This window comes from Macaca thibetana, chromosome X, assembly GCF_024542745.1.
Source record: "Macaca thibetana thibetana isolate TM-01 chromosome X, ASM2454274v1, whole genome shotgun sequence".
In the NCBI taxonomy this organism is placed as follows: Eukaryota; Metazoa; Chordata; class Mammalia; order Primates; family Cercopithecidae; genus Macaca; species Macaca thibetana.
The window spans coordinates 150,582,063-150,605,340 of NC_065598.1; the positions used below are offsets into that span (position 1 = coordinate 150,582,063).

The 23,278-nt window shown below is 50.8% G+C and overlaps 1 protein-coding gene across 1 annotated transcript; it reads left to right on the plus strand.

Moving 5' to 3' along the window:
* Positions 1 to 2,814: 2,814 nt before the first annotated feature.
* On the plus strand, positions 2,815 to 14,975 carry IL9R (interleukin 9 receptor). The gene is made up of 9 exons (XM_050775239.1): positions 2,815 to 3,021; positions 7,778 to 7,891; positions 8,321 to 8,432; positions 8,725 to 8,903; positions 9,238 to 9,383; positions 10,104 to 10,305; positions 10,638 to 10,743; positions 12,128 to 12,212; positions 13,996 to 14,975. Exons 1-9 carry the CDS (start codon positions 2,994 to 2,996, stop codon positions 14,566 to 14,568), a joined length of 1,545 nt encoding a protein of 514 aa, XP_050631196.1. The 5' UTR covers positions 2,815 to 2,993; the 3' UTR covers positions 14,569 to 14,975.
* The last annotated feature ends 8,303 nt before the right edge of the window (positions 14,976 to 23,278 follow it).

The window sequence follows — 23,278 nt, forward strand, 5'->3', positions numbered from 1 at the left end:
GAGCTATCATGCCTGGCCTATTCCTTTTATTTAAGATATATTTTTACTTAAGAGGTATTTTTTGCTTATATATTTTCTTTTCTTTTTTTTTTTTTTTTTTTTTGACAGAGTCTTTCTGCATCAGCCAGGTCGTCGGAGTGCAGTGGCATGATCTTGGCTCACTGCAACCTCTGCCTCCTGGGTTCAAGCAATTCTCCTGCCTCAGTCTCCCAGGTAGCTGGGATTACAAATGTGCACCACTATGCCCAGCGAATTTGTGTATTTTTAGTAGAGATAGGGTTTCACCATGTTGGCTGGGCTGGTCTCGAACTCCTGACCTCAAGGGATCCATCGGCCTCAGCCTTGATTCTTTTGTATAGAACCGCACCTGGCATTGTTTCTTTTGCATAGTTTCTATTTCTCCTCTGAGATTGCCTATCTATTCATTGGGAGCATATTTTCCTTTATATATCTGAGCGTAGAGTATCTGCTTTAAAACCTTTGCTATTCCAACAACTTATTCCTGGAAGTCAATCTTCATTGATTATCTTTTCTCTTAAGTATGGGTTAAGAAAATAGTTCTGTTTCTTCATGCGTCTGATAATTTTGTTTTTATCTTAGAAATTGTGAATGATATACATTGTTGAGACTGTGTGTTCTGTTATATTTCTCTGGAGGGTGTTTAAAATTTTTTTAATTTCTCCCTATCCAGCCCTTGTGGTCTCTGCTTCTGAGGTTATGATATGGGTAGTGTGGTCTGCTGGTCTTGAATTGGTAAATTCTGGCTTCAGCAAGATGGAAGGCACCCTGACAGGAAGAAGCTCTCTTGGTAAGGACACCAGTGCAGGGATGGCTCCAGTGAGTAGAACAGTATATGCTTGTAGCAGATAAGACAAGCTTGTAGCAGATAAGTCAAGCTGATTAAAATTCAACCTCAAAGAACACACAAGTAATAAATACATGAAAAGATGCTTATCTTGACTAATACTCAAGGAAGTACAAATTAGAACCACATTGAAATATCTTAGCCTATCAGATTGGCAAAGATGAAAAAGACTGATAACGTTTACTGTTGGCATTCTTTCATTGTTGGTGAGAGTAAAAGTCTGTGCAACACTTTTTATGTAGGGCCACTTCTCAGCATCTATCAATATTTTAAAATGCTAACCCTGAGACCCCACAATTCCACCCCTAGCAATTTATCCTACAGTAAGACTCACTCTGTTGGTTGAAGATCCACGCCCAGAATTGTTCACTAAATTCATTTAAAATAGCATATATACTTGAGCCCAGAAGTCTGAGGCTGCAGTGAGCTATGATCATGTCACTGCACTCCAGCCCAGCCTGGGTGACAGAGCAAGACTCTGTGTCTAAAGAAATGAAAATAAAAATAAATAAAATAGCATATACAGGCAACAATCCAAATGTTCATTGCAGAAATTATGATTATTACTGTTTCTCTTTTAAAGACAGGGTGTCACTCTGTTTCCCAGACTAATCTTGACCTCCTGGGATCCTCAAGTGATCCTCTGGCCTCTGCTGCCTAAAGTTCTGGGATTACAGGTGTGAGGCACTGGGCCTAGACATTGCAGGGATTATTAAACGGTGGTGTCTACTACCATCAAAGGTATGAGGTAGGTTTTATGTGCTGACCTAGAAAGATGGTGCAAAAGCATAGGGGAACAAGAAGGCTGCAAAGTGGCAGCACAGCAGGAGTCTTTAAGAAATAAGCATTTGTTTCAGCTTAAGAAGTGTCTGGCTGGGCGTGGTGGCTCACACCTGTAATCCCAGCACCTAGGGAGGCTGAGGTGGGTGGATCACTTGAGGTTAGGAGTTCGAGACCAGTCTAGTCAACATGGTGAAACCCCATCTCTACTAAAAATACAAAAAAATTAGCTGGACTTGGTGTCAGGTGGCTGTAATCCCAGCTACTTGGGAGCTGAGGCAGGAGAATCATTTGAACCCGGGAGGCCAAGGTTGCAGTGAGCCGAGATCGCACCACTGCACTCCCACCTGGGCGACAGAGTGAGAGTTGGTCAAAAAAAAAAAAAAAAAAGACTGGGTGCAAGGTGGCTCATGCCTGTAATCCCAGCACTTTGGGAGGCCGAGGCAGGAGGATCACGAGTTCAGGAGATCAAGACCATCCTGGCCAACATGGTGAAACCCCATCTCTACTAAAATACAAAAAATTAGCTGGTTATGGTGGCGCATTCCTGTAGTCCAGCTACTCAGGAGGCTGAGGCAGGGGAATTGCTTGAACCCAGGAGGTGGAGGTTGCAGTGAGCCGAGATCGCGCCACTGCACTCCAGCCTGGTGACAGAGCAAGACTTCATCTCAAAAAAGAAAAGAAAACAAATAAACAAAACCCCCAAGAAACAGAAGTGTCTGCATGGACTTGTGCCTAACTACTCACAGTGACTACTTCTGGGGGGAGGTGAAAGGGGACCCTGTTAAATAATTTTTCTTTTGTATTGCTTTTCTTCAACTGAGTCTGCATTACTTTTATGTTTAATACTCTCCCCACCCCTGATGCTCACAGGTTGCTTTAGCTGGTGGAAGGAGAACCTACACCTCTGGTTTTGGCAAAGTATAGAAGGGGACAAGAGCACTGCTCTGCACCTGCACAGGTCCTTGCCTCCTGGGGTCAGTTTAATGCATCTCAGTGGTGTTTCTTGGGAAGAACACAGTGGACACTCACTTGCCAGTCAGTAGACAAATCACTGAAGTCCATGTCTGGCAGTTCTCATTGTCATGGGGACTGTAAGGTTGTCATGTCTCACAGTTCCCTGACTTACAAGATTAGTGCTGACAGACATTCTCAGCTCTGTTCGGGAGAGCAGCTCTGTAATGCGTTTGTGGTTTCAGATGTGGGCGGCCTGTGTGAACCTGTCGTGCAAGGCTCACGTCACCAACTGCTGCAGTTATCTCCTGAATCAGGCTGAGGGTCTTTGCTGTGCACCCAGAGACAGTTGGGTGACAAATCACCTCCAGGTTGGGGATGCCTCAGACTTGTGATGGGACTGGGCAGATGCATCTGGAAAGGTGAGTCTGTGCTTTGGGCTTCCCGACCTCTCAAGTCAGCTTGAAATTCAGAAGGCAGAGAGGGACAAGTGGCCCTCCATACCTGGGCCCAGGGAGCCACTGTGGAAGCGTGGTGTTTGAGAACACCACCCTAGCTTTACCTCCTCTAGTGTCCTGGCCTTGGGTATCTCTTAGAGATGGCAAAATTTGCAGTGCTGAACTCAAGGATTACAAACTAATTTCCAGTCCTGTAAGGGTCATGGGTTCTGCTGTGGCCAGTGTGGAAGGAACTCTGCTTCCTCAATGATTGAACTGACCTTTGTGGGGGTGCCTTTGTTGGGTGAAAATGGGCATACTTGGACCTCAGTTGTGAGGGCCACGGGGTGGAGCTGAGGTCTAGGCCCCCATTTTATCTTCCTTTGATTTATGCTGTTCTGGGCTCACCTTCTTTCCAGAGCTTAGCTACACGAGGTAGATTAGTATCAAGAGTGGGTATCCTCTCAGCGTGTCTTCAAGTAGCATCCCAGAGCCCCGCTCCTGGGTACCCACAACATGAATACCATCCAGAAGCAAGGGCAGCCTCTGTAGGGGGAGTGGAAAACATTTATCAAACAGTTGAGATGGGTGCAGGGGATGCAACATGATCAAACAGGGTCTTGCCTTAAGGAGCCTCATGTAGGGACACCACACAGTGATGACCTTCAACTGCAGTGGGGCAGCAAGGCTGTGGGAGGGGCGTGTTGGGCAGGAAGAGCACGGACATCATTTTCCCATCTCGCCTCCAGACTCCCAGAGAATTGTATCAATACCCTTACTCCAGCCTTGGCCCACGGCCACTGCCCAACCCCTGGGCCCTGTCAGTTCAGGACTGTGCAGAACGAGAGTTGCTCAGGCTCAGGGATTCCATCCGGCTGGGGATGCCTACTAGGGGACTGGGGGAAGGCCTCATGAAAGACCATACCTGTGATGGGGAGGGAAGCTGGCAGAGGGTACAGTGGGAAGCAGAGCAGCAGGGGTCTCCTCCATGCCTCTCTGCTTCTCACACCCACCCTCGCCTGCTCCCCTCTGCCCTGGGTCTGTGCCCTTGTCCACCCAACAACACCTCTGCAGTGCCGAGTCCAGCCCTGACTTCTTCCTGAGCTGTGGCCCAGCGTTCCCACAGACATCTACCTCATGGATGCAGCACCGCCCCCCATCCTCTTTTCTGAAAGTGTGTGGAAAATGCCTCTTGGTGCCATCTCTCTCCCACCCTGCCTTCCCTGCACCTTCTGGATGAGGTGTCTGTTGTCTCTGTACTTGCCTCCAGCTGGCCTTTCTGACCCCATCCCTCCTGCCTCCTGCCCATCCCCATCCCCACCCCTGTCGGCACCTCCACACACTCTGTGCCCAACAGCATTGGGGATTCCCACTGTGCTGAAGGAAGTCCTCATGTGGTCCAGAGAGGAGCTGGCCCCTGCTCCCATTTCCAGACCCATTTTCTAGCAGAGCCTCCATGTCCCCAGGCTCCAGCTGCTTCTGGGATACCAAGGTCTGCATTTCTTCCTCTTCCCCCAGCAGACAGAAGACCTTGCTGGACAAGTGTTCACTTCAATAGTAACTTCCATCCTATCCACCTCTATGGCTGCCAGCCTCCTGAATGGTCCAGAAGAACCGGGATACCCTTCCCTGTCCCCATTAAAAAAGACAAAATATGACCAGACATATTGGCTTATGCCTGTCATCCCAGCACTTTGGGAGGCCGAAGCGGGTGGGTCACTTGAGGCCAGGAGTACGAGACTAGCCTGACCAACATGGTGAAACCCTGCCTCTACTAAAAATACAAAAATTAGCCAGGCGTGGTGACTCATGCTTGTAATCCCAGCTACTTGGGAGGCTGAAGCAGTAGGATCACTTGAACTCGGGAGGCAGAGGTTGCAGTGAGCTGAGATCACGCCACTGTGCTCCAGCCTGGGCAACAGAGCGAGATATATATATATATATATATATATATATATATATATATATATGCGCATAATATATGCATATATATGCGTAATAGTCTCTGTGTAACAGTAAGTACGCAGTAGCCGGTGTGAGGGCAACTTGAAGAGTGTGCTTCGAGGCACAGAGATGCTCAGGGCTGCCTGGACAGCCTCCATGATGGTGGCCTGCTGTGGGTTAAGATTCTTCCTGGTGTTAGGTGAGTGTTCAGGGCATGAGGGCCAGGAAAGGTGCAGGGCTGAGTCTGTCTAAAGACCTTCCTGTGGGTGTGGCAGACCCTGAGATCTGAGGCAGGGCTCCAGCTGCAGGACAGCCCACAGGGAAGGGGGGCAGCCAGGCTATAAGGCCCAGTAGGCATCTGGGCCAGACTTTGACACTGAGGCCATGGAACAGGTGGGGCTCTGAGAAGGGACCAAAGTGATCATGGGCTGAAGGCTATGTCCACAGACTCAATGCGGGATAGGCTGTGCTGGGCATTGATGTCAGCCAGGCTCCCCAGCAGGAGTGGGGGTGTCAGAGGCAGCTCTGTCCCAGGTGGCACATTGGTTTCCCTTCCTGCTCTCACAATCTTCCTGTGACCTGGTGTTGTCTGAGCTGTGGTGAGACCTCCCTGGTGACATCCAGGAGCAGGGAGCATGCAAGTAGGGGTATGTGCACCTGCCCTGACTGCCTGGCCCTGTGGTCGAGGATGGGGGTTATAAAACATTGTGGTGCCTTCTGTTGGGGCATGTGCTGAGGGGCACCTCGGAGGCACTGCCCTCGGGAAGTTCACAGGCTTATGTGGAAGCCGGTGGGAATGGGCCAAGAACAGAGGTGTCAGGAGTCAGGTATTTGGCAGGTCCCAGGTCTCCGAGCCTCAGTTTTCTCATCTGTAGGAGGGTGGTGACCTTGCCCTGCTCAGCTTACCAGGTACAGCTGTGCATTTTCAGTGCAGAGGAAAAGCAGAGACCTTCCCCTCAGATGGCCATACTCCCTTGTCACTGTACCCAACTCTCCAGTCCTACTTTGAAGCTCTCAGGTGTCACATGTGGATCCTGCCCTACCATCCCCCTTCCCTGTCTAGAAACGAGGCCTGCTGAACTTGGAGCCACCCCACTCCCTGCTCTCAAGCCATCTGCTCTTGGGTTAGCTTGTGGCTGGCCTGGACTGGTTCTACACAGATGTGGGTGTTTCTCCACTGCTGGGGCAGCGGTTGTCCATCCTGGGGCCTGGGTCAGCTCTCAGCTGTGGCTGTTGTGCCTGGGCTTCCCCAGGCCCTGGTGGTCACTCCAACCCTGCCTTCACATATCCCAAGAGCAGGCTGACTGTCCTCCCCATTCCCACCTTTCCAGTAACTGCTGCGAGAAGGCACAGACACTGCTGCAGAGAACTTGCCACGGTGTCTCATGCTGCGGCCGGTGGGGCCAGGCTGCACGCTCCATTCTAGGGAAGGGTGAGGCTTCCTGATCATCAGTCTCAACAGGGGACTGTCCTATGAGTACCTGTAGTGGGGCGGGGTGGGGTTAGAGTAGTGCCTGCTGCCCGTTGAGGTGTGCGGGTTCCTTAAGGGCATGCATGCTGTAGTCTGCGTGCATGTCTGGTTTTTTCCTCCTCCTTATCAGTAATCAGTCTTGTATAACCAGGCTGGCCCTGCTTCCTGCCTAGGGGCTATCTGTGTACCATCTGGAGCTGCAAATGGGGTGATAGGGCATCAGTGGCCTTCCCACACCCAAGCACTTCCTGACACCCAGCCCCTCATCTCTGGCCAACCTCTGGCTCCCCCAGGGATCCTGGGACTCAGGCCTCACACTCCAGCATTGGGGGACTTTGCCCTTCTGGTGGTGCTCTCCTTTGCAGGTACCTTGGAACAGGGGTGCGACAGAGTTCAGGAAGTTGCATGGATACTCTGCTGCCACCCTCATCCACCTTTCTGGGGCAGACCACTTGGATGGGTCTTTAAGAAGACAAAAGGGAGAGAGAATGCAGAGGCCGGATGTGATGGCTCATGCCTGTAATCCCGACACTTTGGGAGGCCTAGGCAGGTGGATCCCTTGAAGTCAGGAGTTCAAGACTAGCCTGGCCAACATAGTGAAACCCCGTCTCTACTAAAAATACAAAAAAAAAAAAAAAATTAGCTGGACATGGCGGCGGATGCCTGTAATCCCAGCTACTTGGGAGGCTGAGGCAGGAGAATCCCTTGAGCCCAGGAGGCGGAGGTTGCAGTGAGCCAAGATTGCACCACTGCACTCCTGCCTGGGCAATAGAGGAAGACTCTGTCTCAAAAAAAAAAAAAAAAATTGCATGGAGTTTGTCTGTGTGACCCTGGGCAAGTCATTTCCCCTCCTTGGGACTCAGTTCCTTGCCTGTGAACCGGGACAGTGCTTCTCCCTCGTGGAGCTGTTGTGAGAATTAAAGTAGAAAATGCACTTGTGGTGGTTGTTGGTAGTGATCAGTTCCCCCAACCCTGACTCCCCGGCAGGATGGGGCCTGGGCCCAGGGATGGGGGATGGGCTGGCAAAGGATGCCCATCCCAGAGAGGAGTCTTCTTGGCAAATGTGGAGACCAAGCTGAGTCAGAGTCCAGGATCTAAGTTTGAGGGTGCTCCTTATACCCTGCAGCCATGAGTCTTTGGCTAGGTCAAATGTCCTTTCTGAGCTACAGTTCCTTATCAGTAAAGCCTGGGCAGTGGTGCCAGGACACTGGACACAGTGTGAGTGCAGGTGGGGACCCACTGACCACTCTGCTGGGGAGCAATTCATGGGGTGCACCCCTCTAGGGAGGGATGATTTGCACAGGCCCTCAGCCCAGTCCCTTGCAGGCTGGACCTTGGAGAGTGAAGCCCTGAGGCGAGACATGGGCACCTGGCTCCTGGCCTGCACCTGCGTCTGCACCTGTGTCTGCTTGGGAGTCTGTGTCACAGAGGAAGGACGAGGTGAGGGCTGGGTACTAGTGTTTGTATGAGGTGGGGGGAGAACTGGGGCATGTTTGGGGGACTGGGTTGTCCAATGTCAAGTCCCTAGGGAAAGATTTGGCTCAAACTGTGCTGGGGCATGTCCTCTAAGAGTCAGCCTGGGCCTCAGTCTCTAGTCTCCCTACCTTTACCTCCCTACCTTCAGTCCCTGGACCGACCCTAGTCTCCCTTCCTTCACCTTCTTGATGCCTCTCCGGGTCTGACTTGCCCGTGTACCAGGAGTCAGCACCCATCATTTCCCAGGCCTCCCAGTGCTTCCCTGGACAGATTCTGGGATCATTCACTGGTGACTGCCCTGCTAGGGTGTCAGCTGTCAGATCCCCCCCAGCCCCCTAGCTCAACTGTGCCCTGAAGCACTTACTGTGGGCTCCCAATGATCACTGTCTCCAGGGCCAAGGGCTGGAAACTTCACCTGCCTCACCAACAACATTCTCAGGATCGATTGCCGCTGGTCTGCCCCAGAGCTTGGCCAGGGCTCCAGCCCCTGGCTTCTCTTCACCAGGTGAGGGTGGAGGGCCATGCTGGGGGAGCAGTGAGGGGCCTGAAGGGACTTAGGGTCCCACGTTGAAGTTGGGCTGGCACATGGAGGAAAGACATGGCTTTCCACGGGAAAGGAGGGAGACTAGGCTTGCCAGAAAGGAGGCAGCTGCTCCCAGGATGAGTTCTAAACATGCTGCCTGAGCCCTTCCCTCCTCCCGTGCTCTGGACAGGGATGAGGGTGAGGTCCCCAGGATTGAAGCAGCTACGCCAGGACAGTGTAGCAGCCCCGTGGTGCTGACACATGCCCTTTCCAGCAACCAGGCTCCCGGCGGCACACATAAGTGCATCTTGCAGGGCAGTGAGTGCACCGTAGTGCTGCCACCCGAGGCAGTGCTCGTGCCATCCGACAATTTCACCATCACTTTCCACCACTGCGTGTCTGGAAGGGAGCAGGTCAGCCTGGTGGACCCGGAGTACCTGCCCCGGAGACATGGTGAGCAGCGGCTATAGGTCTGGGGCGGGGCCCCTTGGCAAGAACATCCTGGCTGCTTGGGCGTTGGGAGCAGGGCCCTGCAGCCTGTGACCCCTGTGGCCCAGTGAGTGGGCAAGATTTGGAAACCACCTAGTCTAGCTGCAGAGGCCAGAGGAAGTCATTGCTGTCCTGTCCCGCCTGGGGCTTTTCTTGACCAGTCTCCCAGTGAGGTGCCTGGTCTGAAAGGGCCTTGACCATGCCCCTTGGGAATCTTTCAGGCCCCAGTCTTGTGTATTCCGACTGACACACCCAGACCCATGGGGCTTCGGCCTCACGTGGATTCACTCTGTTCCAGTTAAGCTGGACCCGCCCTCTGACTTGCAGAGCAACATCAGCTCTGGCCACTGCATCCTGACCTGGAGCATCAGTCCTGCCTTGGAGCCAATGACCACACTTCTCAACTATGAATTGGCCTTCAAGAAGCAGGAAGAGGCCTGGGAGGTAACACTTTGGCTGGCTTTCCCTGGGGGCCTCTCTCCTGGGAACAGCAGTCCAAGGCAGACCCCCCACTCTACATAGGGAGATGTCAACTTATAGTGATGAGGAGGGGAGGAACTAGAGCAGTGTGTGTGTGCACACACACATGCTGGCATGCACATGTGCATGCTTTGTGTGTGTGTATGGGAGTAGGGTGAGTGTGCCTGTGTCTCTGTGAGTATGTGCACATAAGTGTGAGTGTGCATGTATGTGTTTATGTGTGCACACATGTAAGTGTGCACACTCACATTTGTGCACCCGTGTTTATGTGTTTGTATGTAAGTGTACATATGAGTGTGCCTGTGCCTTGTGTTTGTATCTGTGAGTGTGCACATGGGTATGCCTATGTGTATGAGTGTGTATGTGAGTGTGGTGAGTTGCTTCTGTGCACGCTTGTGTATATGAGTGTGCATGCAAGTGTGAGGAGTGTGAAAGTGTGCCTGTAGACATGTTTGCCTGTGTGTGCATATGTGTATTGGTGGGCAAACGCAGCTGTATCTGTGTGTGAGTGTGAGTGTGCCTTCTCTGTGTGTGTGTGCACATGAATGTGGTGAGTGTGCCTGTGTGTTAACACAGGTGTGTTCGTGTGTGTGTTATATGAGCATATAATGCATGTGTGTATTCTCAAGGGCTGAGGCACCCAGCCCCACCTTCAGCACCTGCTAACTGCCCCCACCCCCACAGCGGGCCCAGCACAGGGATCACATTGTCGGGGTGACCTGGCTCGTACTTGAAGCCTTTGAGCTGGACCCTGGCTTTATCCTTGAGGCCAGGCTGCGTGTCCGGATGGCCACATTGGAGGATGACGTGGCAGAGGAGGAGCGTTACACAGGCCAGTGGAGTGAGTGGAGCCAGCCTGTGTGCTTCCAGGCTCCCCAGAGACAAGGTGGGCGCTGCTGTGGCTGCTGCACTTCCAGAGTCTGGGCTGGGCGTCTTCTCCCCTGTTCACTTCACTCCCCGCACCCTTTCACACTCCTGGAAGCCCCTCCCTAAGGCAGCCATGCCCCAGTTGATCCCCTTCTTCTGAAGGTCTGAGGTCTATACGGCGGAAACAAACACCTGCCAAGGTCCTTCAGCAGGTGACACAAACCTCCAAGGCCCATCACAAACCTTCCACTTTAGCCCAGGGCACTAAAGGGCGCACCCTTGCCATATAGGTTTGTGGGGAGCCTCCTGGCACTGAGGCTGCTCACAGCCCTGGGCCTTTCCTGCCCACAGGCCCTCTGATCCCACCCTGGGGGCAGCCAGACAACACCCTTGTCGCTGTGTCCGTCTTCCTCCTGCTGATTGGCCTGACTTACCTCCTGTTCAAGCTTTCACCCAGGTAGGTAGCTGATGTGTGTGTGTGTGTGTGTGTGTGTGTTTGTGTGTACATGTGTGAGTGGGTAATAGTGTACATGTGTTAGTGTGTGTGTGCAGATGTGTCACTGTGTGCATGTGTGAGTGTGTGGTTCGTGGGGAGTCAAGGGCCACCCTTGTCTGGTTCCTCCCCTCCCCTCTCCACTGTCTGGTCCCGGATGGGGTGGGCTTTTCAAGTCTCCACCCTGGGCCAGAAGAGGGTTCACAAGTTGCCAGGGGAGAGAAGGGAAGGGGGATCTGTGGCAGAGGCCGAAGACAAGGGCAGTGTGGTCCCGACCAGACCCAGAGTCACCGAGATCAAGAGCCCAGATCCTAGTCTTCTGCCTCTGGAGGGGCTTGGTTTGTTCATCTGTTCACACAGTCTACGAAAGGACAGTTGGGTCATCTGGTGTGCTCAGGACCCTGTTCTCACCCTGGCAGATGCCTTAGAGAACAAGATAGACAAGGACTCTCTTTAAATAAACCGTCATGCCTCATGCACCGCATGTCAGGTTACAAGAAGGAGTGCAGGGGCCATGTCAGGCAGCAGATGTGAGGAAGAGGGTGTGGGGAGTGGGTGTTGGGTAGGGCTAAGCGGGAGGGTGCTTGGCTTCTCCTTGGAGCAAAGGAAAGTGTGAAACTGTGTGATACGACCTAGTTTATGTTTTGAGGAATAGATTGCTGGGACAAGGGGACACAGGGGACCTGCTGGAGGCCAATGGGGGCCAGTGGGGTGCCCACAGGCAGATGATTCAGCATGAGCCAGTGAAAGAAGCGGAGACAGAGCAAATCTGAAGGAATTGCGGGGTTTTAGGAGGAGAAACAGAGGGGACATGTGGGTGGATGAGATACGAGTGGTGACCCCTGAGGTGGGGAAATGGGGGACACCCTTGCGGGGAGGTTGGGGAGGTCTATTTGCACCTGTTGGGTTGGAGCCCCAGGTGACATCCTTGTGGGAGGGTCAGTGGATCCTTGGCAGCAAGTCTGGTGCTCAAGGAGACACTGGGTGGAGTGGGAGCCACAGACCTTCTGCTGATGGCAAAGACGGGGTTCCTGCAGGTGCTGGCTCCCTCTGTGGGCTGAGGACCCGGCTGGTAACTCCCCATTCTGAACCCACCATAGCAGCTCACGCTGTAAAGGATGCCTGCCTCAGTATAAATCAGTTCTGTGAGGCCGTTAAGCAAGGAGGCCCAGTTGGGTCCTACCCTGAGAGTGGGTTGGAATGTGATGAGACGGGAGAGAGGCAGTGGCAGGGACAAGGTGGGCGGGCCTCCTGCTGATGGAAGGAAGCTCAGCCTCTGCAGTGACCTCAGGCCACCTCAGGCCACGTGGGTCCCCACAGGCCTCTGACTGGCCTCTGCTGGCCTCAGGGTGAAGAGAATCTTCTACCAGAACGTGCCCTCTCCAGCGGCGTTCTTCCGGCCCCTCTACAGTGTGCACAATGGGAACTTCCAGGTGTGTGCAGAGACCATGGCAGGGCGTGGGGGGCAGGGGTTGCCCAGAGCTCTGGCCTGCCCGGGATGTTGGCTTTCATGAGGGTTGGTGGCCAGTAAGGGAGGCTTGTCAGTGCTTGGAGCCTTTTCTGTATATTCAGTGAATTTCAGTTTATACGCGTGTCTCAAATGGCGAAAAACTAGCTTTATTTTCCATTGCTGATTTCTTTTTGTTCTCATGTCTCCAGTTCCATTGTCGATGGAAAAAATGCAAATGTCTCATGACTTATCTCTGTCCCCTCTGGTTTGCAGCTGTCTGCACCCACCATGTGCCTCGCCTCCTCCTTCTGTGAATGTGTCTGTCCTGTGGCCGTGGGGAAGGGTCTGTGGTGTGTGCACTGCCCTCGGGGCTCTCACTGCCTCTGGGCTCCTGCTCTGCCTGGTCCCCTGGTTCTCGCAGATTTCATGCTGGCACCACAGCTGAGGAGTGGGCTCTGCACTTCCCCCTCTGTGGCCCTGTTGGGCCCCCACAGCCCAAGAATCAGTGAGCAACTTGGGGGTTGCATCAGGCCCTCCCCTCCCTGCTGGGCTGGCGGTTCGTGCCCCCTGGGTGGGAGAAGCGGGAGAGGGAGCAGGGGGGTGGGAGGAGGGGGGTGGGAGGAGCAGGAGAGGGAGGACTCCAGTGAGTGGTCTCTGGTTTTTCCCCTGAGACTCCTCACTTTGGACAAAGGACAAGAAGCAGTGAGGGCCCCTCCCTGGGTTCTGGGCCAAGCTGACCCCTCTTCTCCAGGATCTTCCCTCCCTGTGCCCTAGGGCATCCCTGGGCCCTGTGTGGCAAGGATGCCCCCTCCACACTACTGCTCCAGCTTACTATGCAGAAAAATCCTTTTGTCTCTCAGTGAGGAGCTAGTTTTCAAGATTTTTGTCCAAATATTCAATTTGAACCATAAACCGGGCACCTGGCTCTTAGCAGAGTCTCCCCCGTTCCCCAAGGTGGTAGGTGTGACTGTCAAGAGCCTGGGCAGCCGAGGACAAGGCTGAGAAGGGCACAGATTGTGATTGTCCCCGGGACTGTCATCCTGTTGCAGGCACCAACCCTTCCCTAGAGAACAAGGACACCTGCTAGGGGTTATTTAGACCCTCTGGTGGGGATCTGGTGCCATAGGTTGGTCTTCAGGGAGCAGTGCAGTGATGGAGGGTGTGGTGTGTGTGGTGAATGGAATGGAGGCTCCTGGTCATACCAAGGGAATAGCTTCTTTTTGGAGGCGGGGGCCTCCTGTGGCCCCACAGAAGGATCCAGGTCTGCTGGCTGTAGCCTAGTGCTTTGAAAGTCACCGGTCTTGACAGCGACTTTTGTGTGTGTGTGTGTGTGTGTGTGTGTGTGTGCATGTCAGGTGGGAGTGCCCAGTTTCTGTAGCTGCTGAAAGGCCCTGAGGCACATGCTGTCAGGAGTTGGCTCTGTCCTGGGCAGATGTCACCATCTGTACCTTGTTTCAAGCTGCTGTGAACACCAGGCCCTGTGCTGGGGGAGCGATGAGGGGCCTGAAGGGACTCAGGGTCCCATGTTGAGGTTGGGCTGGCACATGGAGGAAAGACAGAATGTCCAAGACACAGGTGATGCTTGGCCTCTGGGTGTACTTTGGGCTGCTATGGGGAATGGCACCTCTCAGCCCTCCCAGGGAAACCTCAGGAGGGCTTTCTGGAGGAGGAGGGAGACTAGGTTTTCCAGAAAGGAGGCAGCTGCTCCCCGGATGAGCTCTGAACATGCTGCCTGAGCCCTTCCCTCCTCCCTCACTCTGTTCCAGACTTGGATGGGGGCCCACAGGGCCGGTGTGCTGCTGAGCCAGGACTGTGCTGGCGCCCCACGAGGAGCCTCGGAGCCCTGCATCCAGGAGGCCATTGCACTGCTAACCTGTGGCCCAGTGCATCCTTGGAAATCTGTGGCCCTGGAGGAGGAAGAGGAGGGCACTGGGACCAGGCTTGCAGGGAACCTGAGCTCAGAGAATGTGCTGCCAGCAGGGTGTACGGAGTGGAGGGCACAGATGCTTGCCTATCTGCCACAGGAGGACTGGGACCCCACGTCCCCCACTGGGTCAGCTCCCCCAGACTCAGAGGGCAGCAGCAGCAGCAGCAGTGACTACTGTACTTTGGGTTGCTATGGGGGATGGCACCTCTCAGCCCTCCCAGGGAACACGCAGAGCCCTGGGCCCATCCCAGCCCTGGCTTGTGGTCTTTCCTGTGACCATCAGGGCCTTGAGACCCAGCAAGGAGTTGCCTGGGTGCTGGCTGGCCACTGCCAGAGGCCTGGGCTGCATGAGGACCTCCAGGGCATGGTTTTCCCTTCCGTCCTCAGCAAGCCTCGGTCCTGGACATTCTAGGTCCCTGACTTGCCAAATGCATCATGTCCATTTTGGGAAAATGGACTGAGGTCTCTGGAGCCCTTGTCTGTGACTGAACCTCCTGAGAAGGGGCCCCTAGCAGTGGTCAGAGGTCCTGTCTGGATGGAGGCTGTAGGCTCCCCTTCAACCCCTCTGCTCAGTGCCTGTGGGGAGGAGCCTCTATCCTCAGCATCCTGGCCACAGGTTCCTCCTTCCACTGTTCCTTTTCTTTATCCCTGGCCTCTCTGAGAAGAGGGGTGTGGTCTCTCAGCTGTTCTGCCCTCATACCCTTAAAGGGCCAGCCTGGGCCCAGTGGACACAGGTAAGGCACCATGACCACCTGGTGTGACCTCTCTGTGCCTTCCTGAGGCACCTTTCTAGAGATTAAAATGAGCTTGATGGCTATTCCAAAGTGTTGATGGCTGGGAGGAGGGGCCAGAGGAGAGGTGAGGGGTGGGGTTTGTCCAGCCCTGGGCTTTCTGGGCTCTAGAGACAGCACAGTGGAGGCTCAGTGACAGTTCTGGGGACAGCAGGGCGGAGGTTCAGGGGCAGTTTCGGGACTGCAGGGTGGAGGCTCAGGGACAGTTCCTGGGAGGCCAGCACCCTCGTTCCTCCTTGTCCTCATCCTCCCACTTGCTCCAGGAAAGTGAGAGCTGAGGCTGGAGCTCCCAGACAGTCAGGGCTGGAAGTGACCATCCAGCAGTGATGGTGGTCTGTGAAGGGTCCTGCTTCTGTCCTCAGCCTCTCAGGGGGTGGGTTTGGTGAGGAGCTGTGGTCTGGAGAGAGTGGCAGTTGCAGCAGAACATGCCTGCATTTGTTTCCTAGGGCTGCCGTAACAAAGTGCCACAAAATGGGTATCTTAGAACCACAGGGATTTGTTATCTCACAGTTCCAAAGTCCAGAAGTTGGAAACAAAGATGTTGGCAGTATTCCCGACCACATGTTCTTAGGCTCCCATGAAACAGAAGTTGACACGAGGCCAAGCAAGTTTCCCAGACAAGGCTTCATTGAGTCTTATGGCCCGAAAGGTTGGGCAGAAGAGAGACAGTGCAGGAGGAAGGGTTCTTGGCTGGCTCCCCAAGGGGAATGCATTGTGGTGTCTTAAGGAGGGTGACATGCATAATTTATGAGCTAAGTGAGTGTCATTACATGTATGGGGTGGAGTGAAGGGTGCTCAGATGCATGCTAACACATACGTTGCGTGATCAGAAAATGGCAGATAAGCCCCTCCCTGGGTGAGGACTTTAGTATTATCATAAGGCCAGGGTAATTCTCCTGGCCTTGTGCACAAGCAGGTGGTACAGTCAACTCCCCTGAGTAAGACTTATGGCATGATGCTACTTATCTTATTTTTTTTCAGACAGTTGGCAAGGTCTGGTTAGCGAGTATGGTGCTGCAAGGTCTAGTGGTCAGCAGGCATGTATGGAACAACACGTTAGTGGGGGTGGGCCAAGTCCCATTTCTACTCTGTCTCAGCAGGGCCATGCTCCCTCTGAAAGCACTAGGGAAGGATTAGTTTCAGGCCTTTCTTCAGCTTCTGTTAGTTTCTTGGCTTGTGACACCAAAGCTGTAATCTTTTTTTTGTTTTGTTTTTGAGACAGAATTTTGCTCTTGTCACCCAGGCTGGAGTGCAATGGCACAATCTCGGCTCACTGCAACCTCCACCTCCCAGGTTCAAGCGATTCTCCTGCCTCAGCCTCTTGAGTGGCTGGGATTACAGGCACCTGCTACCATGCCTGGCTAGTTTTTGTATTTTTAGTAGAGACAGCATTTCTCTATGTTGCCCAGGCAGTTCTCAAACTCCTGATATCAAGTGACCCGCCTGCCTCTGCCTCCCAAAGTGTTGGGATTACAGGCATGAGCCACCAAGCCTGGCCAAAGCTCCAGTCTTTACAGGGCTTTTTCCCTGTGTGCATTTCTGTGTCCAAATTTCCCCTTTTAAAAATCACAATAATAGTGGATTGAGGCTGGCCCTGATGATTTAATCTTAACTTGATCATCTGCAAAGACGCTATTTCCATATGAGGTCACATTCACAGGTACTGGGGTTAGGACTTCAACCTAGAGGGCCTGACTGCTGGCCCCAAACACCATGGCCCCTCCCCAGCATGCCCCATCCCCTTCCTGGGTGCCCCAGGCAGATCACAGGAGGGCCTGACTGCCGGGCTTTGGGCTGGCATTGGGATCATCTGCCTAGTTAGGGCTGTGACCAGACTGAGATAGGAGGGGGACCTGACTCCTGAGGCAGGGCTTGAACTCTAGACCAGATTTCAGACTAGTTGAAACAGGCAAAAGTACCCCTCCATAAGACACACCCACTGGTGCCAAGTGAGTTTGTGGTTCTCATGGCAACACCTGGAAATTACTGCCCCTTTCCATGACAATGACCTGAAAGTTACCACCCCTTTTCTAGAAATTTCTAAATAACCTGCTCCTTAATTTGCATATAATTACAAGTGAGTATAAATATGTGTGCAGAACTGCCTCTGAGCTGCTACTCTGGGCTCACTGCCTATGGGGTATCCCCTGCTGCATAAGGAGCAGTACCTCTGCTGCTGCTGTGCACGGCCGCTTCAATAAAAGTTGCTGTCTAATACCACCGACTCGCCCTTGAATTATTTCCTGGGTGAAGCCAAGAGCCCTCCTGTGCTAAACCCCAATTTCTGGGCTCATCTTCCCTGCATCAAGGGGGTTTTGGGGCTGGGAGCGCTGAAGTTTTGAAGGCAGGATGAAATGGAAGCTGTTCTCTCACTGGGCCCTGAGCCACAGGGAGCAACTGTCCTGGGGGCTTTCATGCTCCCTGCAACCTGAGCAGAAAGAAGTACCTGCTACCTGACACCCCCAAAGGCAAAAGCCCTTTCTGGCTCAGATAGGCAGCCCTCCCACCCTGCATGCCTGCAGAACTTCTAGGGTTTTGTGGGGAGCCTCAGCAGAGCTGCATCCTGGTCTGTGGGGGCGAGGCAGGCCCCAGAATATATCTTTAGTATCCAGAGAGTGGGAGGGGTGTGGACGGAAGTGAGGTACAGGCATCCTCAGCTGTAACCAAGTATAAAAATACTAGTGTGAATCCACTTCCTGTAGCTGGGCTCTGGGGATCCCCGGGCTAGTGCATTTATAACAGGGGTTGTGTGGCTCATGAGGCTCCATGTGTGACCTGGGCTACCTCATGATCACACAAACGAACCCACAGTTGGGATGCCTCTCCTGTGTGGCATGGACACGTTTTCATTCAACTCACAAACTTTCCCTGAGTGGCTCCTGGAGAGCTGATTTTGGGCTGGAACCTGAGTTATCTACGAAAAATACAAAAGTAATTAGCTGGGCATGGTGGTACTTGCCTGTAGTCCTAGGTATTTGGGAGGCTGACGCAGGAAGACTGATTAAGCCTGGGAGGCAGAAGTTGCAGTAAGCCAAGATTGTATCACTGCACTCCAGCCTGGGTGACAGAGTGAGACCCTGTCTCAAAAAAAAAAAAAAAAAAAAAAAAGGAAATTTAAAAAAGAGAGATGCGACAACCCTTGAAGACCATGTGATGAGGTGTGGATTACAGCAGGGCAAGGTTCAAAAGACCATGTGAGCTCTGAGGAGGCGTCGCTGATCACTGGGCATCTGTGAAGTCCTCAGAGAGAAGGTGACCTGGACCTGAAATGATAACACTGTGGGCTTAGGAGCTGGTGGACAGTGTGGTTGGAGCACAGGTGCAGAATGTGGATGGCCAGGCCCAGGCAGCACTGGACTGTGGAGAAACTCGAATGCCAGGCCAATCCCTGCTGAGGGAACACTGGGGACTGGGTTTTCCTCTTTTTATTTTATTTTTATTTATTTATTTTTTTGAGATGGAGTCTTGCTCTGTCACCCAGGCTGGAGTGCAGTGACTCGATCTCGGCTCACTGCAACCTCTGCCTCCCGGGTTCAAGCAATTCTCCTGCCTCAGCCTCCCGCGTAGTTGGAATTACAGGCGCATGCCACTGTGCCCGGCTAATTTTTGTGTTTTTTTAGTAGAGACGGGGTTTCACCATTTTGGCCAGGCTGGTCTCGAACTCCTGACCTTGTGATCCGCCCACCTCGGCTTCCCAAAGTGCTGGGATTACAGGCATGAGCCACCCCACCTGGCCTCCTCTTTTTATTGAGGCAAAAAATCACATAATATAAAAATAACAGATGTACAATTCAGTGACATTTAGTGCATGCACAATATTGTGCAACCATCACCTCTTAGTTCCAAAATATTTTCATCATCTCAAAAGGAAGTCCCACCTATTAAGCAACTATGGCCTAATCTGCCCTCCCTCTGACCACCACTAACCTGCTTTCTATCTGTATGGATACCTATGAATGGAATCGTATAATATGTGACCTTTTGTGTACAGCTTCTACCAGGTTGTAGCAAGTGCCAGCACCACAATCCTTTTTATGGCTATTATTATTCATATTCTTGTATAGATATACCACGTTTTGTTTGTTGATTCATCTCTTGATGGACATTTGGGTTTCAATTTGTTTTGTTATCGTGAATACTGCTGCTATGAAGACTTATGTACATGGCTTTGTTTGAATACCTGTTTGCAATTATTTTGTGATGTATCTAGAAATAGAATTGCTGGGTCCTATGGTAATTTTATGTGTAGCCTTTTGCAGAACCTCCAAACTTTTCCATAGTGGCTGTGTCATTTTACATTCCCATCAGTGATGTTCACATTTCTTCACTTCTTTGCCAACACTTGTTATTTTCTGTTTGTTTGTTTGTTTGTTTGTTTTGTTTTTTGAGACAGAGTCTCACTGTGTCACCCAGGCTGGAGTGCAGTGGCACAGTCACAGCTTGTTGCAACCTCCTCCTCCCAGGCTCAAGCAATTCTCCTGCATCAGCCTCTCAAGTAGCTGCGATTACAGGCGCTTGCTACCAAGCCTGGCTAAGTTTTGTATTTTTAGTAGAGATGGGGTTTTACCATGTTGGCTAGGCTGGTCTCAAACTCCTGGCCTCAAGTGATCTGCCCGTCTCACCCTCCCAAAGTGCTGGGATGACAAGTGTGAGCCACTGTGCCTGGCCTTGTTGTTGTGGTTGTTTTTGGTAATGGTTATTCTAATGGGTGTCAAGTGGTATTTTATTATAATTTCCATTTGCCTTTCCCTGATGGCTAGTGATGTTGAGCACCTTTTCATGTACTATTTGTGTATCTTCTTTGGAGAAAAGTCTTTTCAACTCTTCTTCCCATTATAAAATTGTGGTTTTTGTCCTTTTGTAGTTGGGTTCTTTATATGTTCTGGATAGTATACCTTTATCAGATATGACTTGCAATGTTTTTCTCCCATACAGTCGGTTTTCTTTTAGCTCTCTTGGTAATGTCCTTTGAAGTACATAAGTTTTAAATTCTGATGAATTCCAGCATATCTATTTTTTCTCTTGTTTCCTGTGCTTTTGGTGTCACACCCAAGAAATCATTGCTAAATCCAATGCCAATAAACACATGAAAACATGCTCAACATCACTTGCCATTAGACAAGTGAAAATTAAAACCACAATGAGATACCATTTCATACCCATTGGAGTGACTATCTTTTATAAAAATGGAAACTTACTAGTGTTAGTGAGTATATGGAGAAATTAGAACCCTTGTGCATTGCTGGTGAGAATGTGAGATGATAGAGGTAATGGCTGCACAACATTGTGAGCATACATAGTGCCACTGAGCTATACACTTAAAAAATGTTTAAAATGGTAAATATTATGTTATGTGTCTTTCCCCACAACAACGAATGCTTAAAATGGTAAATTATACCACACACAGCACAATCTTCTTCAGAACTGATCCTGAAATAATTCCATGTGCGATGAAAGGAGACCCTTATCTCCTACAGTGAGAAGTAGCCTTTTTGTTCACACTGCTGCTGTACGTCCCAGGCTCTTCCACACTCACCAAGCACAATTTCACCAACCAGAGTCCACTCCCACCTGGCCCATTGGGGCTCCTTCCATCATCCTATTCCCCTATTTAACTCACCCCATGCCCTACAAACCATTGTCAATCACAGATCTGTTTACCATGTCTGTAGTCTTTCCTTTGGGATCACACAGTATGTGATCTCTTCAGACTGGCTTCTTTCACTTAGTGATATGCATGACAGATTCATCCCTGTTTTTGCATGGCTTCATAGGTCACCCCTTTCTCTTACTGACTAGCATTCCATTTAATGGATGTACCCAGCTTGGTTATTCATTCACTTATTGAAGGTCATCCTGACTCCTTAAAGTATTTGGCCATGATGAAGAGATCACTTGTACATAATTGCATGTTTTTCTTCATTTGGACCTAATTTTTCAAAGCAGTTATCTAAATATCTAGGAGTGCAATTGCTGGCTTCTATGGTGAGAGCATGTTTAGCTTTGAGAAAAACTGCCATATTGTTTTCTGAAGTTGCTGTACCGTTATACATTCCACTATCATTAAATGAGAGTTTCTGTTGCAATTTTTCTTGCATTAAAAAAAGATTTTAGCCATTTTAGCAGATGTTTAGTGGTTTTCATTGTTACATTAAGTTGCCTTTCCCTCATAGCAAGTGCTATTGAGCATTATTTTGGATGCTTGTTTGCCGTCTGTGTTTTTTTTTTTTTTTTCCGAAGTCTTCCTCTGTTGCCCAGGCTGGAGTGCAGTGGCATGATCTCAGCTCACTACAACCTCTCCCTCCCAGGTTCAAGTGATTCTCCTGCCTCTGCCTCCTGAGTAGCTGAGTTTATAGGCACGTGCTAATTTTTGTATTTTTAGTAGAGATGGGGTTTTGCCATGCTGGCCAGGCTGGTCTTGAACTCCTGGTCTCAAGTGATCACCTGCCTCCATTTCCTAAAGTGCTGGGATTAGAGGCATGAGCCACCACATTTTGGGCATATCATCTATATATATTTTTTTGATGAGGTCTCTTTATCTTTTAATTGGGTTTTTTTTCTTCTTGTTGAGTATTAGAATTTCCTTGTATATTTTGCACACAAGTCTTTTTTCATGCTTGTTTTGTAAATATTTTCTCTCAATCTGTGGCTTTTTTTGATTCTCTTAACAGGATATTTCAGAGTAGTCATTTTAAATTTTAATGAAGTCTGCATTATCGTTTTTTTCTTTTACGGACTGGCTTTTGGTATTGTATCTAAGAACTCATTACCAACCCAAAGTCATGTGGATTTTCTTCTATAACTTTTACAATTTTACATTTGATCATTTAAGGCTACAGACTATCTTGAGTGATTTTTTTGGGGGTGAGCTATGAAGTTTTTGTCTACATTCCGTGTTTTCCCTATGGTTTCTGATTGTCTATTGCCATTTGTGGAATAGACTTTTTCTTTCCCCAGTGAATTTCTTTAGCCCCTTTGACAAAATCAGTTGACTGTATTTACTTGGGTTTTTTGAGTTCTCTATTGTGTTCTGTTGATCTGTTTGTCCATTCCTTCACCAATATCACTCTCCTCATTCCTTTAGCTTTGTGGTAAAGCTAACAATAATGAGTGTACTGCTCCTAAACAAGTAGTATCTGCATTTATTTATATATTTTTATTCTTCTCAACTGTGATCTAAGGTTTTCTGAATGCATATTTGTATGTATTTTGTTAGATTTATACCTAATAAATTCAATTTTGAGGGTGCTACTGTACATGATTTTTTTTTTAAATTTCCAGTTCAAATTATTCCTATACATTATTGCTGATAGAAAGAAAATCAGGTAGTGTGTGGTGGCTCTTGCCTGTAATCCTAGCACTTTGAGAGGCCTAGTCAGGAGGATCATTTGAGCTTGGGAGTTCTAGACCAGCCTGGGCAACATAGTTAGACCTCCCCGCCCATAAAAAAAATTTTTTTTTAATTTAAAAAAATAAATAAATAAAGGGAAATCAGGTGGTGCCGGGTGCAGTTGTTCACACCTGCAATCCCAGTGTGTTGGAAGGCTGAGGCTGGAGAATCTCTTGAACCCGGGACTTGGAGGCTGAACTCAGGAGCTGTGATTACGCCACTGTACTTCAGCATGGGCGAGAGAGCCAGACCCTGCCTCTTAAAAACAAAAGAGAGAAAATCAATTGAGTTTTGTCTACCAGCCATCTTTTTTTATGAGATGGAGTTTGGCTCTGTCACCCAGGCTGGAGTGCAGGGACACGATATTGGATCACTGCAACCTGCGCCTCCTGGGTTCAAGCAATCCTCCTGCCTCAGCCGCCTGAGTAGCTGGATTACAGGCATGTGCCACCATGCCCAGGTAGGGTTAGGGTTAGGTTTAGGGTGAGGGTGAGGGTGAGGGTGAGGCTGAGGGTGAGGCTGAGGCTGAGGGTGAGGCTGAGGCTGAGGGTGAGGGTGAGGCTGAGGCTGAGGCTGAGGCTGAGGGTGAGGGTGAGGGTGAGGCTGAGGGTGAGGGTGAGGCTGACGCTGAGGCTGAGGGTGAGGATGAGGCTGAGGGTGAGGGTGAGGCTGAGGCTGAGGGTGAGGGTGAGGGTGAGTGTGAGGGTTAGGGGTAGGGGTTAGGGTTAGGGGTTAGGGTTAGGGTGAGCGTGAGGGTGAGCGTGAAGATTAGGGTTAGGGTTGGGGTTAGGGCTAGGGTTAGGGCTAGGGCTAGGGCTAGGGCTAGGGTTAGGGCTAGGTAAGTGTGGCTTACAAACTGGAAGACAAAAGACATTTTAAAAATCCTAATAGCTAAGTTAGTTTTTGAAGCTATTAATATTGCTAAAATTATTGCTATAGAA

What these genes read in the sequence shown, in the direction of transcription:
- IL9R (XM_050775239.1), top strand. Translation starts at nt 2,994, where the DNA reads ATGGGACTGGGCAGATGCATCTGGAAAG. An exon ending in TGTCACAGAGGAAGGACGAG is followed by an intron (nt 7,892 to 8,320) that starts GTGAGGGCTGGG and finishes CACTGTCTCCAG; the next exon opens with GGCCAAGGGCTGGAAACTTC. An exon ending in CCAGGCTCCCCAGAGACAAG is followed by an intron (nt 10,306 to 10,637) that starts GTGGGCGCTGCT and finishes TCCTGCCCACAG; the next exon opens with GCCCTCTGATCCCACCCTGG.